Below are 12,960 nucleotides of genomic sequence, written 5' to 3'. Positions count from 1 at the left end.
ACGAGAGACTACAGTTTAGAGCCCATATACCGGCGGTTGGTGTGAAAAGATATTAACGTGAAGTCTATCACAGGACTGCCTTGGAATGAAGAAAGAAAGAAGCACCTGTCACTGTATAGTCTTGTCTACACAGGTTAGCTTAGAGCATGTTTGCACCTCACATTAGTTTGTCAGGTCATTTTGCACTTTTGCGTGTTAGAAACGTGAGCATAGCTGTCAGCATCTTTCGAGCACTGCCATATTACATTTTTTTTGGCACAGTGGAAAAGTGCAGTACGGGCAACTTACTAGAACGGCAGTGCATTCTATGGAAAACTTCGAATCCACATTTCCCGGAACTGGTGTCACCAGGCACTTTTGCCTGGTGACACTACGGTGATCCAAGGGGCTAAATTTATAAATCACGTCCACGGCTAGTTCGCCGTGCGTCTAATTATGCGCTCCACGCACAGATGCGAAGTACAACTGCACGTAATCATGGTTTCACCGGTAGCCGTTCCGAATAGTCTGTGTGCGGAGTGCACATTTAGCCGCATGGTGAACTAGGCCTGGAAGTTCTGGGTTGTGGGGCTAAATTTTTAGACAGTCACAATCGTATGAAGAGACAGACAGTGAAGCCAAACAAAGCTTCGGGAAATGTGTTAGACTGAGGTGTGGAAGCACCCAAGAAAAGAGAAATGAAAGCGGACGAAAAGATAACGGGGCCCAGATAGGACTTGAACTCATCACTTCTCGTTGCGCGAGTGGTGCTTTACGAACCATTGCAAGTTGCTGCGGCCCCATACTCCCACCCACACACATACTTGTGCAATCCTGGATGTGTACAAAATAAGCCCTTGGAGTATTAGCCAGCGCGGTTCTTGGTGATCGCGGAGTAAAAAGGTTGTGCTTTCACTACTTTCAACAATTCCCTCTAAGGTGAATCATTAAAGAATAGTGAGGGATATATTGTTCACTTTTAGATGTAATGGCCATCATCCCAAAATTCTGCGCGCCTGCGCCACTACCATGAAGTTTGGTAAGCAAAAATGTAATCATATTCTCTCATTGCTGAAACACGTGGTACATGCTCTCTGTCAGCGTATATCGACGACGCAAGGATAACATAACTAGAAGTTGGAAGGAGTCCGAATGCGTGAATTATGTGCTACTTACATACTTCACAGCGATCTCCTGTAAAGCCCGGAGGGCAGACGCAGACGCCGGTGATGTCGTGGCAAACACCTCCGTGTAAACACTGGGGACAGATACTTCGACATCCGTCACCGTATCTTCCACCAGGGCACGCTGGAAGCAAAGTAGTACTGTTGTTATTATTATTAATAATTTTAACAGCAACAACAATAAGAATAAAAAGAAGAATATGACGAATAAGTACCGTTATTAGCTAATTTACTGCGGCAGCAACATTTTGCAACTGTGCAAATTGCCATCTTGTTTCTGCTTGGTTGCTTTCTTGTTGCTCCAGTAATTGCGCTCACACACTGTGGCGGGATGGCCAAGGAACCAGTGGTTATAGGGATTGTGGTCGAATAATATCGTATCTATCCAAATTAAACATACGAAAACTAGAAATATAGCGATAATCAAAAGCGGCCTAATATTAGAGAGGATAAGTGTTCTTTAGATAAATAATCTTGGACTTATCTCTGTGACGTTCGCAACTCTTTCTTTTTTCGGCATATGGCTGCATGTTGTGCACGCCGAAACATACTCAGTATGCCTATTCGTGTTCAGCAGGGATTCAGAATTGCGACGTTAATTCCCCCCTCCCCCTCCGCCCTCCAACACACACCTAACTAGATACTGGAAACCATTTACGGCTATTCTTATTGCAGAAAGCCACTGCAAGAGTCCACAATGCCGGCGCCTGTGAACTATAAACTCTGCCTTGAAGTTCGCACAATACATGCTTGGCGAAAATGGAGTGAGTGGGCTTGGATATTTTTTCTTTTGTTTATTTCAGCGTCACACATAAAATTCGCCCCCCTATGCAGACAGCTGACAAATTGTCTACTGTATGATGCAATTTCTCCGCGACTTGTCGCAATTCTGGTTTCACTGGAATAACGTTTGCCGAAAGTCACTATCATTCGGGGCCAAGTTGTCAAAAGTTTTTGGCAGCTGTGAATACCAGCCAAGGCAGTGGATCAATCGAAGCAAGCGCGGAATCGGCGTCGCGTGCGATCTTTTTCTCTGCACCTTTTATTGTCCAATTTTAGGATGTCGCAGGCTATGAAAGGAACTGTGTCTCACGGCAATAATTGTTGTTCGCTTGGCGGATTTCTGTGTCTAACGCTGAGAACCTGGAGCTGTTCTTTCATGAACGGTGTGCGGTAAGCGCACCACGTTCCTGACAAAAAATGTACCTGAATGGGGCACAGCGTGCTTTAAAAAAGTACCTCCCAAAACATGTTGAACGTTTGCTTCGGGTGTAATGATACACGTAGAGGTGCGGTGTGTTCCAGAGTGTAAGAGCACGCCTTCTGCCTTTAGTTTAGAAGCATAACCTGAATTTTCTTTTTAACCTGCCCTGAATCGCGCAGTCAATTGTCGTTGTATTTCCTTAATTCACGAAATAGCAATACGCAGGACTTGCCGAATGATGCGAACGAAAGCTACTGCAGGGTGTACAGTCGCTGACGTTTCGAACGTGATAGCAGCAAGCACCGACCGAATGCTCATGCTGCGCCTCCCACAGATGCCTTCTGGTAACGTAACAATGATATTACGCGATATTCTACCCCACTTTAGCTGTTTTGTTATACCGCCGTGACTCCTGGAACATTATATTCCCTCTTGCTTCTTTCTTTTTTAGCATTAAGCATTTACATGCCACATCCATAATATTCATAATAGTAAGATGAGCGACTAAGTAGCTTTAAACCCTTCAGTTGCTACTCATGAGAATGACCTTGTGATACACACTACTAAGGAGCACACAAGTATTTGAACAACTGCGTATCATTTGCAGGAAAGAAATGTGATTCGGCGTACAAACTCACACGGTTGGCTTGCGTTCATGATGTCATTTCATGCTGCATACGTATTGCGCCTGAATTTTGCCAGTTGTTATTGTGAGCAAGGGTTTTTGTAAAAGAAAAAAAATAGGAGGTGACGAGAAGATTTTCATCTCGTACACAACCAGTGGAGTAATGGCTCAAGAAGGGGTCCACCGTGGAGTTTTGAAAGAAATTTCAGCTGGTGTTCGGAGGCTGTACTAACTAGGCTGCACTTGCGCAAGACGCGAGGGCGTTTGCTGTCAGTCACGCTCAGCAATATACCCCATCAGACGTGCTTGAGCACTGTGGCTGCTTCGGAGTGGTGAACTTACCGCGCACAATGACTCTCGACACTTGCATAGGCCCAGGCGGCTGCCTGAATGCGTACAAGCCTCCGTCACCCAGTTGGGCGTTCCGAATTCGGATCGTCGACTGTCGGTTGGCCACACCATCCCCGTCCTTGAACCAATTAATCGAGCCTCCTCCGTTTGCGTTACCGATATTGACGTCTTCGTTCACGCTGATCGTCTGGCTGAGAGTGGTCGGGAAGTAAACTGCAAAAACACAGGAATTAAGTGGTCGGAGCAGAAAGTAAACATTCACGAAAAGAAGGAAACCTCACCTAAAAGAACGGAATAAAAAATGTTCAGTGAATCATTGGTGCAAATATTACTTGTTGAACACGCTACCTTAGTTAAATTGACCCATGGTTATACGTAAATGCTTTGGGTTTAACTTTACATCCATCTGGAGCTGCTTATGCCAGATGAACAACAGAGATAAGGCGAATCACTTGTTTGGAACGTCGTAAGGCGTAGGAAGGTTCATCAGGGGGATTTCCCCAACCAAACTGCAGGACGGTGGTACACACGGAATGCAGGAAACCCGTAAGGTTTTTTTTTTTTTGTATCGTCATGCTACCATGAGGTGGATGATCACTATACTGGCATAATGTTTTTGACTATTCATCCTTTTCTTTTACACAAATGTAACTGTGAAATGTAAATGTGACTAACCTACTGCGATACATTTTCTAGAACTACTTTCGCTTTTGTTTCCGAACAAGTAAGTTTGTTGCTCCCGCGTGACCACGAGACAGAAGGGGGTAACATAGGAGCATAACACAGGCACTCGCTGCGGCTCGCTCGGTCGTCAATTATGCATTTATGTCGGCCTGCCCATCGAGTAAATATGTATGTATGTATGTATGTATGTATGTATGTATGTATGTATGTATGTATGTATGTATGTATGTATGTATGTATGTATGTATGTATGTATGTATGTATGTATGTATGTATGTATGTATGTGTGTATGTATGTATGTATGTATGTATGTATGTATGTATGTATGTAAACAATACGTACGTACGTCTGGGTCCAGTATTTCTTCTGGGGTTTCGAGATCATGAACATTCATTTACATACAGAAAAAGAAAACGTGAAGTGCCAAAGAAATCACCTCAGCACTAAAAGAAAAAGAAACTGAAGCACGAAAGAACGGCAGGAACGACTACGGCATACATGGACTCAACGTTTCTCTCGTGATCGTCCCCGTATTCTTTTTTGTGCTTCAGCGCTACTCATTATGGAACCCGAATATGGCCGCTCCCAAACCCTGCATAAGGAGAGTTTTTCGTCGAAAATGAACACAATGTGTATACGCACAGCCCTTCTGCATGGCCACCGAGGTGGCGGAGGTCAGTGCGCTGCCCCGCACCGAGCAGACAAAGGCTCCGAAAATGGCTCCACTTCCGTCGGTAGAGGGCCAGACCCTTATGAACACACCTGTGCGTAGACGTCATGTGGAACGATCAGTACGCGCACGAAAGGGTGGAAAGAGGAAGGCAAAGGGAATGGCAAGAAGGTAAAAATCCACGTTAAAAACTGCATGCATTTTGTCCTAAGCGCTATCCTACGGTGTTGCAGTACCTTGAATGTGTTTATTTATAGGATTCATTCATTCATTCATTCATTCCATCTGCACACAAGCCCCCAGTGGGCATTACAGTAGGGGCGTTCATACAAGAAATATGCGTGTGTGATAGAAACAAGCAAAGTACAAAACACTACTTTATAATACAGAAAGCTTTAAGACACGCAAAGAGACATTATTAGAGAATAACAGTCAAAATCACAATAAACTGAACAAACTCTTATCTGTTTTGCTTGTAATATATTGCTCTCACCCCGTGCTCATTCGGCTCATGAATGTGTCGCGGCGTGAACGAATGGTGCCAGTCAACGTTTACCTTCCAAGGCTATCATTTCCCTGATTGCGAGCGCTAGCACCAGGCTGTTGTTGTTGTTATTGTCTTTGTAGTTTTTTTGTCACTGAAGTTAACCTCAGAACTCCATGCACCATATAAAACTCAAGAAAATAACACTCTATATAGTGTCCTCTCCCTTGACAATGCCCACTTCCAACTTTAAAACGTCTGCAAAAACACGCGTTTCTAATCGTGTTGGAAAACTGCAGTAATTATTCTCCTATCCCAGTTTCCGTATTAATGCGCTGTAACAAGCTGTACAACAATACCTCTCCTTTGAACAACATGTAAACCATTTCAGTTGGTTTGAAACCGCCATGAAATCAGGCACAGTCCGTTCGTCCAGGTAGCAACAGATGGCGCAACCGTTTGTAACAGTGAGAACGTTTCATGTGACACCGCCGAAATGAGAGGGCACTCTTGATATTTGTTCCGGACAGTTGAGTATAACAACGTTTCCCCAGCGAAATGAAAAGCTACTACTGTCTACCCTTTATCCAACACAAGAGCTACATATCAGACATCAGCAAGGAACAGCGCGTATATCCTTAAGTTAAGCGCTGTTATAACACAAGTAGGCGTTATCTGTTGGCCTTACGTCTCTTATAATTCATAATTACGAGGAAGCAGGTTAAGTCGGGTAAACAACAATCGTACCGTTAAACAAAGCTCACCACCAAGCGTCACTTTGATGCTAAAATTTTAGCGAAAAATATAGGACGTTTTATTCAGAAAAGTCACTTCCAAAAAAGCCGCTCAAAAAGAAAAAAAGCCACCAAACACAGCCTAGTCTCAAACGAAGAATATGTGAAGAACTTACCATCGTACGCAAGAGTTCCGTCATACTGGCGGGTATTCCAGCCAAAGTGCGTGAAGTCAATCACTTGTCCCGGTGGCGCGAAGCACACTTGCGCGTGGTTCCCGTTTCGCTCGAAACGGTAACGCACGTGAACCGAAGTCAGGTCAAGTAGTGGCTCTGGAAAACGAAATTGGGAACGCCGATGCTGCGTATGCACTCCAGTTGTGCGCAGTCCCAAACGGGAGCAGCCGATATGCTGCGACAGTTATTCTTGCTGAATTCACAAGAAACAGGTTGCTTCTTTGAATAAGTGCTCTGACAGCGACACGACGCCGTACTTGTCATACAAACTTAAGGAATTCAAGGCTCACCTTGGATACGTTGGCTTACAAAGCGGTAGCTTCCTCTATAAGTGCGTAGGCTCCCGTAACTGAATCAAGAGTATGAAAAATGAAAGCAGTTATTTATATAACCGTGGGAAACGATTCGTTCTAGCAGAAAGTTCAAGAAATAGCGTACCAAGGGGCTTTGCCTAAAGGCAGAAGCTCAAAAGCCATTATAGCTCGTTTGCGTTCTTTTGTAACCCTCACGGCTCGCGTTCCTATTCACGTTGGGTACGTAACAACTAAAGCTACCTAATATTTGAAGTCCAATATGCCAGAACTTATTGTGGTCTCACAGTTTGTGCTTGTAGTATGTATTCTCGTTACAGACCGGCTACAGTTTTGCAACTGCAACGTGCGTTCTAAACTAATTCAACATGCACCCGCGAAAAGTGCCGATTGACAGGTTGCTTAGCTGGTTGGTTTTCCTCTACGTGTGGCTCATGCTCACAGTGGGGGTTTGATCAAGAATTTCTTGAGTTAGAAAAATAATTAGTCGAGTCGTGAGAGAAACACTAACGAGAAATAGGCTCTTTCTGTGTTTATCGTCTACCCTGTTAGCATAACACCCCTCCCCCCCCCCCCCACCTTTCCTACCCCGATTTGTGCACAGGAATACTATAGTACAATTAAATGCCGATAGTGGTAGGGAGTACAATGAAGCAGAAGCTCGGGATGGTTGGTGCAGCACAGTCAAGATTTTTTAGAACCAGAGTTTAGACGAAACGCAAGGACAAAAATAATTTGCAGATCTAGCACACATTTTCAATTCTACAGGAGGCGAAGCTTTCGTGGAGCGCCTAATTAAATTATGTAAATTTTCCCATTTTCTACCGGCGTCGTTGGCGGGCAGAAACTGGCTAGCGCTCATGTGATTTCGCACACCCTTGCTTGGCAATGTATTAAAGTATTTTATTGTTTTGTATTTATTTATTTATTATGAATTTTAAATGCGCCGTCCACTACCTGGCCATTCCTCATTGCTGTGTCATATTATGTAAATCATATCATCATGAACTCGCGGTAATTATATCAAAGAGCTGATCCTCATGACGTGATATTTGTGCCGCCCTCTTCATGGCCGAAGCCCTGTGTCGGGTATGTGCCATAGCACGTGGAAACTATGATCGTCATCATCCTAAACATGCAGCGATCAGTTGGCACGAAAAAAGTATACGCGCGAGCGGGGCCTACAATAACGAAAACGAAATCAGCCGGGACACATTAGACTGCTTACATGTGGGAATCGGAAAGCATTATGCTGTTTGTAGGCCTCAGAACGTCATGAACGCACTCATTTTATGCACTCATGACGTGGCGCCACCTCCTCTTCATTGGTTCCGCCTTCACGTGCCCAGTGACGCACGCACTATAGGCCACACCTTTAGTCAGCCAGAACCGCGGAGCCGCCGTTGGCGTCGGATGAGCCTGCGCGTCTCACATCGCGCAGGTACGGGCTCGATTCACCACCCTTACCGAAATGTGCCAAATTTATGCACATATTTTCTTTTGCATGTTTCCCGATTGCGCGCGCTCATGTGAGTCCTCGGGTTCCCAAGATATTGCATATACAGTCTTTGAAATGCGAGCGCGGCCGTGGCGTCATGCGTGCGTAAAGGCAAATGAAGCAGTCCAGACGTGGTGTGTGTGCGCGCGTAATTACAGTATTTGACGGAGCTTTGCGGTGCGATACGCACCACCCTACCTGTACGTCTTGACCCCGTTCCGCCAGGATCCGCGGTAACTTCCCGCATCCTCGTTTCGTTGGAAGGCAACCGTCCGGTGGGTTCTGTTCCACGGAGACAGTCGGAGGTCGTGAATCGCGGCAACGCAGATGGCTGAGTCCTGTGTCCAAGAGCCAGTGCATTACATTGTGACGGACGGCGCTATTTACCGGCGTTTTCATATGCCATCTTTTTCCTATACACGTCTACTTCCAAACAAGGCATTCGTTACCTGTACTTTCTTCTGATCCATCACTCAGGGCAATATTTGGCTTACGATTTGCTGCCCCTCTTGTATACGTGAGCGTAATATCACGTGCCTGTTGTGTTTGACAGTCTTGCCGCTGTCACGATATTCGTTGTACTATCGGTGTCAAATTAAACGTGACCAGCGGAGCGCCTAACTGTAGGTAAAGTACGTGCCCTTCAGTCATCAACATTGACAGGCGCGCACTTCCGTCTCGACTGCCCTACGCGATAATATTTCCTGTATACTTGGGTACTTTAGCAAGGTCGATTCAAATAGGTCGCGAAGCTTCGGGCGAAAAGCGGTTCAGTACAGATTGTCACCGACATCAGCATGGGGGGTTATGGGAGCAGCGATTGAAGCGCGACTATGTTTGGAGGGAACAAACATTGGGAAAGAAATAGCGTTTTTTTTAATTCAAACGCAACCACAGTTAGATTCATTCAACGAAAATAAAATTCCTAGTCAATTTTATATATTCGTGACGAGTTAAGAAAATACAAGTTTAATTTTATTACTAGTAAAAAATGCATTTCTTTTCAGCGCCCATCGCTACAGGGGGCGTTGACGCCACTATCACTCGCAATGCAATGCACGTCTTGAAATGGGCAGAAAGGCGCACTCGTAAAGTTCACCTGTTGGAATACGCCCCCCTCGCAGTTCGTGCTTTTTTGCTTGTCGAAGTTTGTCTGAATTTGGTGACGCGGGTAGCTTCATCGCTTTTTAATCTGCTCAGTCAAAAGTAGTGAGTTGCGACCGCCAGATAATTGTGTAGTTGTTTTCGTGCGACTGCGCTGGCCGACGGGATTGGCATCCGACGATAGGATCAGCACTCGACATCTAAAGCTTTCGCCGGCCTCCAAAGAAAGTATGTTCTGTGCAGGGATGCGATTTCGACAACCGTACGGCTGGGCCTTTCCTGCATCGGTTTCTACGCTGAAAGCTCGAAACGCCCATCAAGTCGAATGGCGGGGCATCTGAATATATAACTCCAAAGGAAGGACAACAAAAGAAATTTCGCGCCTTCGAAAGCAAAATGACGTCACTTCTGCTTTTAACGGAAATGGCGTCACATTATTTTTTCTTCCGCCGGAAGTGTTCCCACCACATACAGATGGCGCTAAGCCCCATGAACCGCCGATGGACCGCCATGTTTTGAACGTATGGGCTCCTATGGAAGCTTCGCTACCAGGTATATTTGCCTTGACTTTAGTTTCTGTTCTGGTTCTCGTTGCTGAGAAAGCGAGAGAAGATGACGGTGCAGTAATGATGACTACACAAACCTTGCATCGCGTTTCATTTGACGCCCTTATAGAACATACGGTTTCGCCGCACCGGGTCATATTACTTGCCCTATACTGTGATATTTTAGCTTCCGTTTTTTTCGATTATTTTTTCCCTCCATTTCAAATAAGAGAGAGCCAGAACAGAAACGAAAAGGGGGAGCATCATCGCGCAGTGCGTTCAAACCGGATGAGCGCGCCTGCCGATGGTGATGATTGGACGGTGTGCACTTTGCCTCCATTTGGGCTCTGCGCTGTTCGCGTTTCCTGCGACGCCGATAGTACATCGTACCTGCATATGGCATGTTGTGTTTTCCTTTATTTGACACTCTGAATATCAGCTCTGGTGCTAGCGCGATCATGAAAATTCGGCGGACTGCTAATCGAACCAATCTTTCGGTTGCTAAGTGAGATTAAGGCAAAATGTTCCTTCAGAGCGAAAGTCATGAAACTTAATTTGGTAAACTCATGTGAGCTACTGGTTTAATGAAACGTGAAGTATTACTCGCTAAAATTGAAGGTAATATAAAACGGGGACGGCAGCGCACTAAATGGTTAGAGGGGATTCTTCATGCTACAGGCAGGCGTTTCAGGGAGCTTCAAAACGTTAGAGTGTTAAACATTTAAAAGAACCTTAACATTAAAGACCTGAATGCTTTAAAAATAACATTTAAATTTCACTATGCACAATGGTGTTTGCGTATTATCGGTTTATTGGACGCTGGTAGCCATATTTTGTGACCCTTCGTGTAACCACTGTGCCCTATAGACACCTTTTCGTGCTTTAGGAGTGTTCGTGTTGAAGTAACATCTAAAATGACAACGTGTCCCCATTACGTAGCTGTCAGAAAATTACACCTACAGCGAAGTAGAATACAAGTAATTACTAAAATAATAGCTATCTGTTTGTCTGGTTGAGTTCTGCAGCACCAGGTGGCGCTACCAACCTGGTAACTCGCCATTATGCCTCCGCCAAAGGGATAAGCTGCAAACGTCATTGCGTATACAAGAATACCGGACATGCTAAAGCTCTCTAACATCTTTTCGAATGGTTTTTGAATTTGTTGTCGTATTAACTTATTTGCTGCATTTTGTCTTTCTTTGTAAATTTGTTATGAACTTTGTTATAAGCTAATTTTGGTTTGAAACGTGTGTGTTTGCGGAGCTTTTGCTATAGGCGTTAAATATCAGCAGATGGTACGTTATTCCCGAGATCATTACTGCGCCTCTTGCGACTTGAGCTCTGAATCGGAATGCTAGAAACCACCAATCAATGAATTAAGTTCTTCGCCATGGCTTGCAATTCTTTTGAATTTTTACTGATGTAGTGTGATTGTTTTAATGAGGATAAATTAAACTACACAGGTGTTTACGAGGCAAGCCGTTGTGTAGAGCTCCGGATCATTTTTGGACTAAAGTTACTGTATATGCTACCAAAGGTAGCATATACAGTAACTTTAGTAGTAGCATAGCCTTTGGTAGCATACACAGTAACTCTATTTTGGACCAGCTGGTGTTCTTTAGCGTGTACCGAATGCATTTGGTACACGCTAAAGCATTCAGTACACGCATTTCGGTGCACGCATTTGGTACACGCATTTTTGCATTCCGCCCCAATCGTAATGCCGGGCTTTTCGTTTATAGCGATACGTTATCCATAACGTATGTAGAGTTATTGCTTCTCCAAATAAAGGTTTTCGTAATTCATTCATTAGGCGGATACCACGGGTGCTGTTATATAAATTGTGAGAAAAATCGTAAGTGCTTCATCGTGTTATTTTTGCTCTCGCTGTAGAGACTGGGGCAGAAAGAACGTAATAAATGAGGCGAGCTGTTTGTACGGCGATTGTTTTCTTTTCTTCTTTTACAGTTGCGGGTCAGACATTCTCACATGCCAGCATGTGTCAGACATTGTCACTCATGAACATGAAAATGCGGTGGAAATACTTACATATGTGTACGTCTCGGTGCCGTATAGCTTGAGGTCCAGCGGGCAAATTTCCGGACACGTCACCCTAAACGAACAGGGGGGGCGGGGAAGGATAAAAAAGAAAATAACCGTGCACTTGCAAAATCGCACAAATTCACGCACCCGACAGACGGTCTCCACGTCTTACCCTCTTATAACAGGCAGGCATGTATACGTTTGCTATGCTGCGAAATGCAGTACGGCAAATTAACAGCCTTATAGCATTTGATTAGCCGCTTCACGAAGGCATGGCTTAGCAGAGATTGCAACATATTCGTGCAATGTGATTATTTGTAGCTTTTTTTTATATCGTCTGCCCTTTGATTTTCTTACTCGTGCGGAGTGGCCTGTAGGCGAAGACGTTTACGCCACAATCGTGTCTGCTTTCAAATGGAGTGATATGTCTCCTTCTCTCGCTTTATATATATATATATATATATATATATATATATATTGGAAGTCATTACTCCAACTGAAAACATATTTTTTGCCACATGGCGCGTTTCCTCGGCTAATGGCAGAGCACCCGTGTGCTATGCATTTGGTCCACCTTATAGACGTGGCGGTCGAAATTTCCGGTCTCCCCGCTAGGCCGTGCCTCATCTTCAGGTCATGGTTTTGACACCTAAAACCCCAGAATTGTCAACTAACGACAGAGTAGGTCATCACACTGGGATGAAGACGAAGTAGTGGTAATTCACTGTCAGACGCAGCGACATGACTTGTCTTCAGCCCCATAAGAAACATTACGTTTGCGCGTAATCGCCGATTAAAAAAATTGCGGTGTTACCTTTACGCTGCCATAACACCTAACAACGACAAAAATAACATGTTTTTTTTTCATTTACAAAAATATATCATTGCAAGAGTGCATTGAGAAACTCGCGAAGCAAAGTAATGATTTCGCTTATCAATTGTGTTGCACTTTTATGCCATGGTAAGTTCAGTTTTCTTGGCCATTTTTCTCTGAGACGCGTCACCCGTGCGATTATGACCAACGCTCTCTGCACGACGTTCCACGTACGTGGGCTCAGAGTCTCGAGGGCAAAATTTAAACTTGACCTAATTGTACGCCAATACAAGTCAGATACGCAAATGCTCACACAAAAGAATTGTTCGAATCAATTTCGCTGCAACTTGTTGCGTCTGAAAGGTAAAAACTAAATTCATTGTTCCTCAGAGGAAGAATTTCCATGTTCCAACTTCACTGATGCCCATTAGAATATCAAAATTTCAAAACTAAAAGAAAATGGCTTTCAGCAGCATTCTGCCTCGGCAACAAG

At 44.4% G+C, this 12,960-nt stretch overlaps 1 protein-coding gene across 2 annotated transcripts in view; it reads right to left on the bottom strand.

Moving 5' to 3' along the window:
- The window catches only part of LOC142560547 (receptor-type tyrosine-protein phosphatase kappa-like), an 82,892-nt gene that overhangs the window by 62,123 nt on the left and 7,809 nt on the right, over positions 1–12,960 (bottom strand). Inside the window, exons 3-9 of one of the 2 annotated variants that reach the window (XM_075672733.1) lie at positions 11,660–11,723; positions 8,160–8,299; positions 6,443–6,501; positions 6,093–6,248; positions 4,671–4,790; positions 3,335–3,556; positions 1,156–1,287 (exon numbers count right to left, since the gene is read on the bottom strand). In XM_075672733.1, the coding sequence (XP_075528848.1) occupies positions 1,156–1,287; positions 3,335–3,556; positions 4,671–4,790; positions 6,093–6,248; positions 6,443–6,501; positions 8,160–8,299; positions 11,660–11,723 (893 nt within the window). The remainder of the gene's footprint in view (positions 1–1,155; positions 1,288–3,334; positions 3,557–4,670; positions 4,791–6,092; positions 6,249–6,442; positions 6,502–8,159; positions 8,300–11,659; positions 11,724–12,960) is intronic. The other variant, XM_075672734.1, reaches the window with a different exon arrangement.

Source organism: Dermacentor variabilis, chromosome 10 (assembly GCF_050947875.1).
Source record: "Dermacentor variabilis isolate Ectoservices chromosome 10, ASM5094787v1, whole genome shotgun sequence".
NCBI lineage: Eukaryota > Metazoa > Arthropoda > Arachnida > Ixodida > Ixodidae > Dermacentor > Dermacentor variabilis.
Note: the sequence above shows the minus strand (reverse complement) of the source record. Positions and strands in the feature narration are given on the sequence as shown.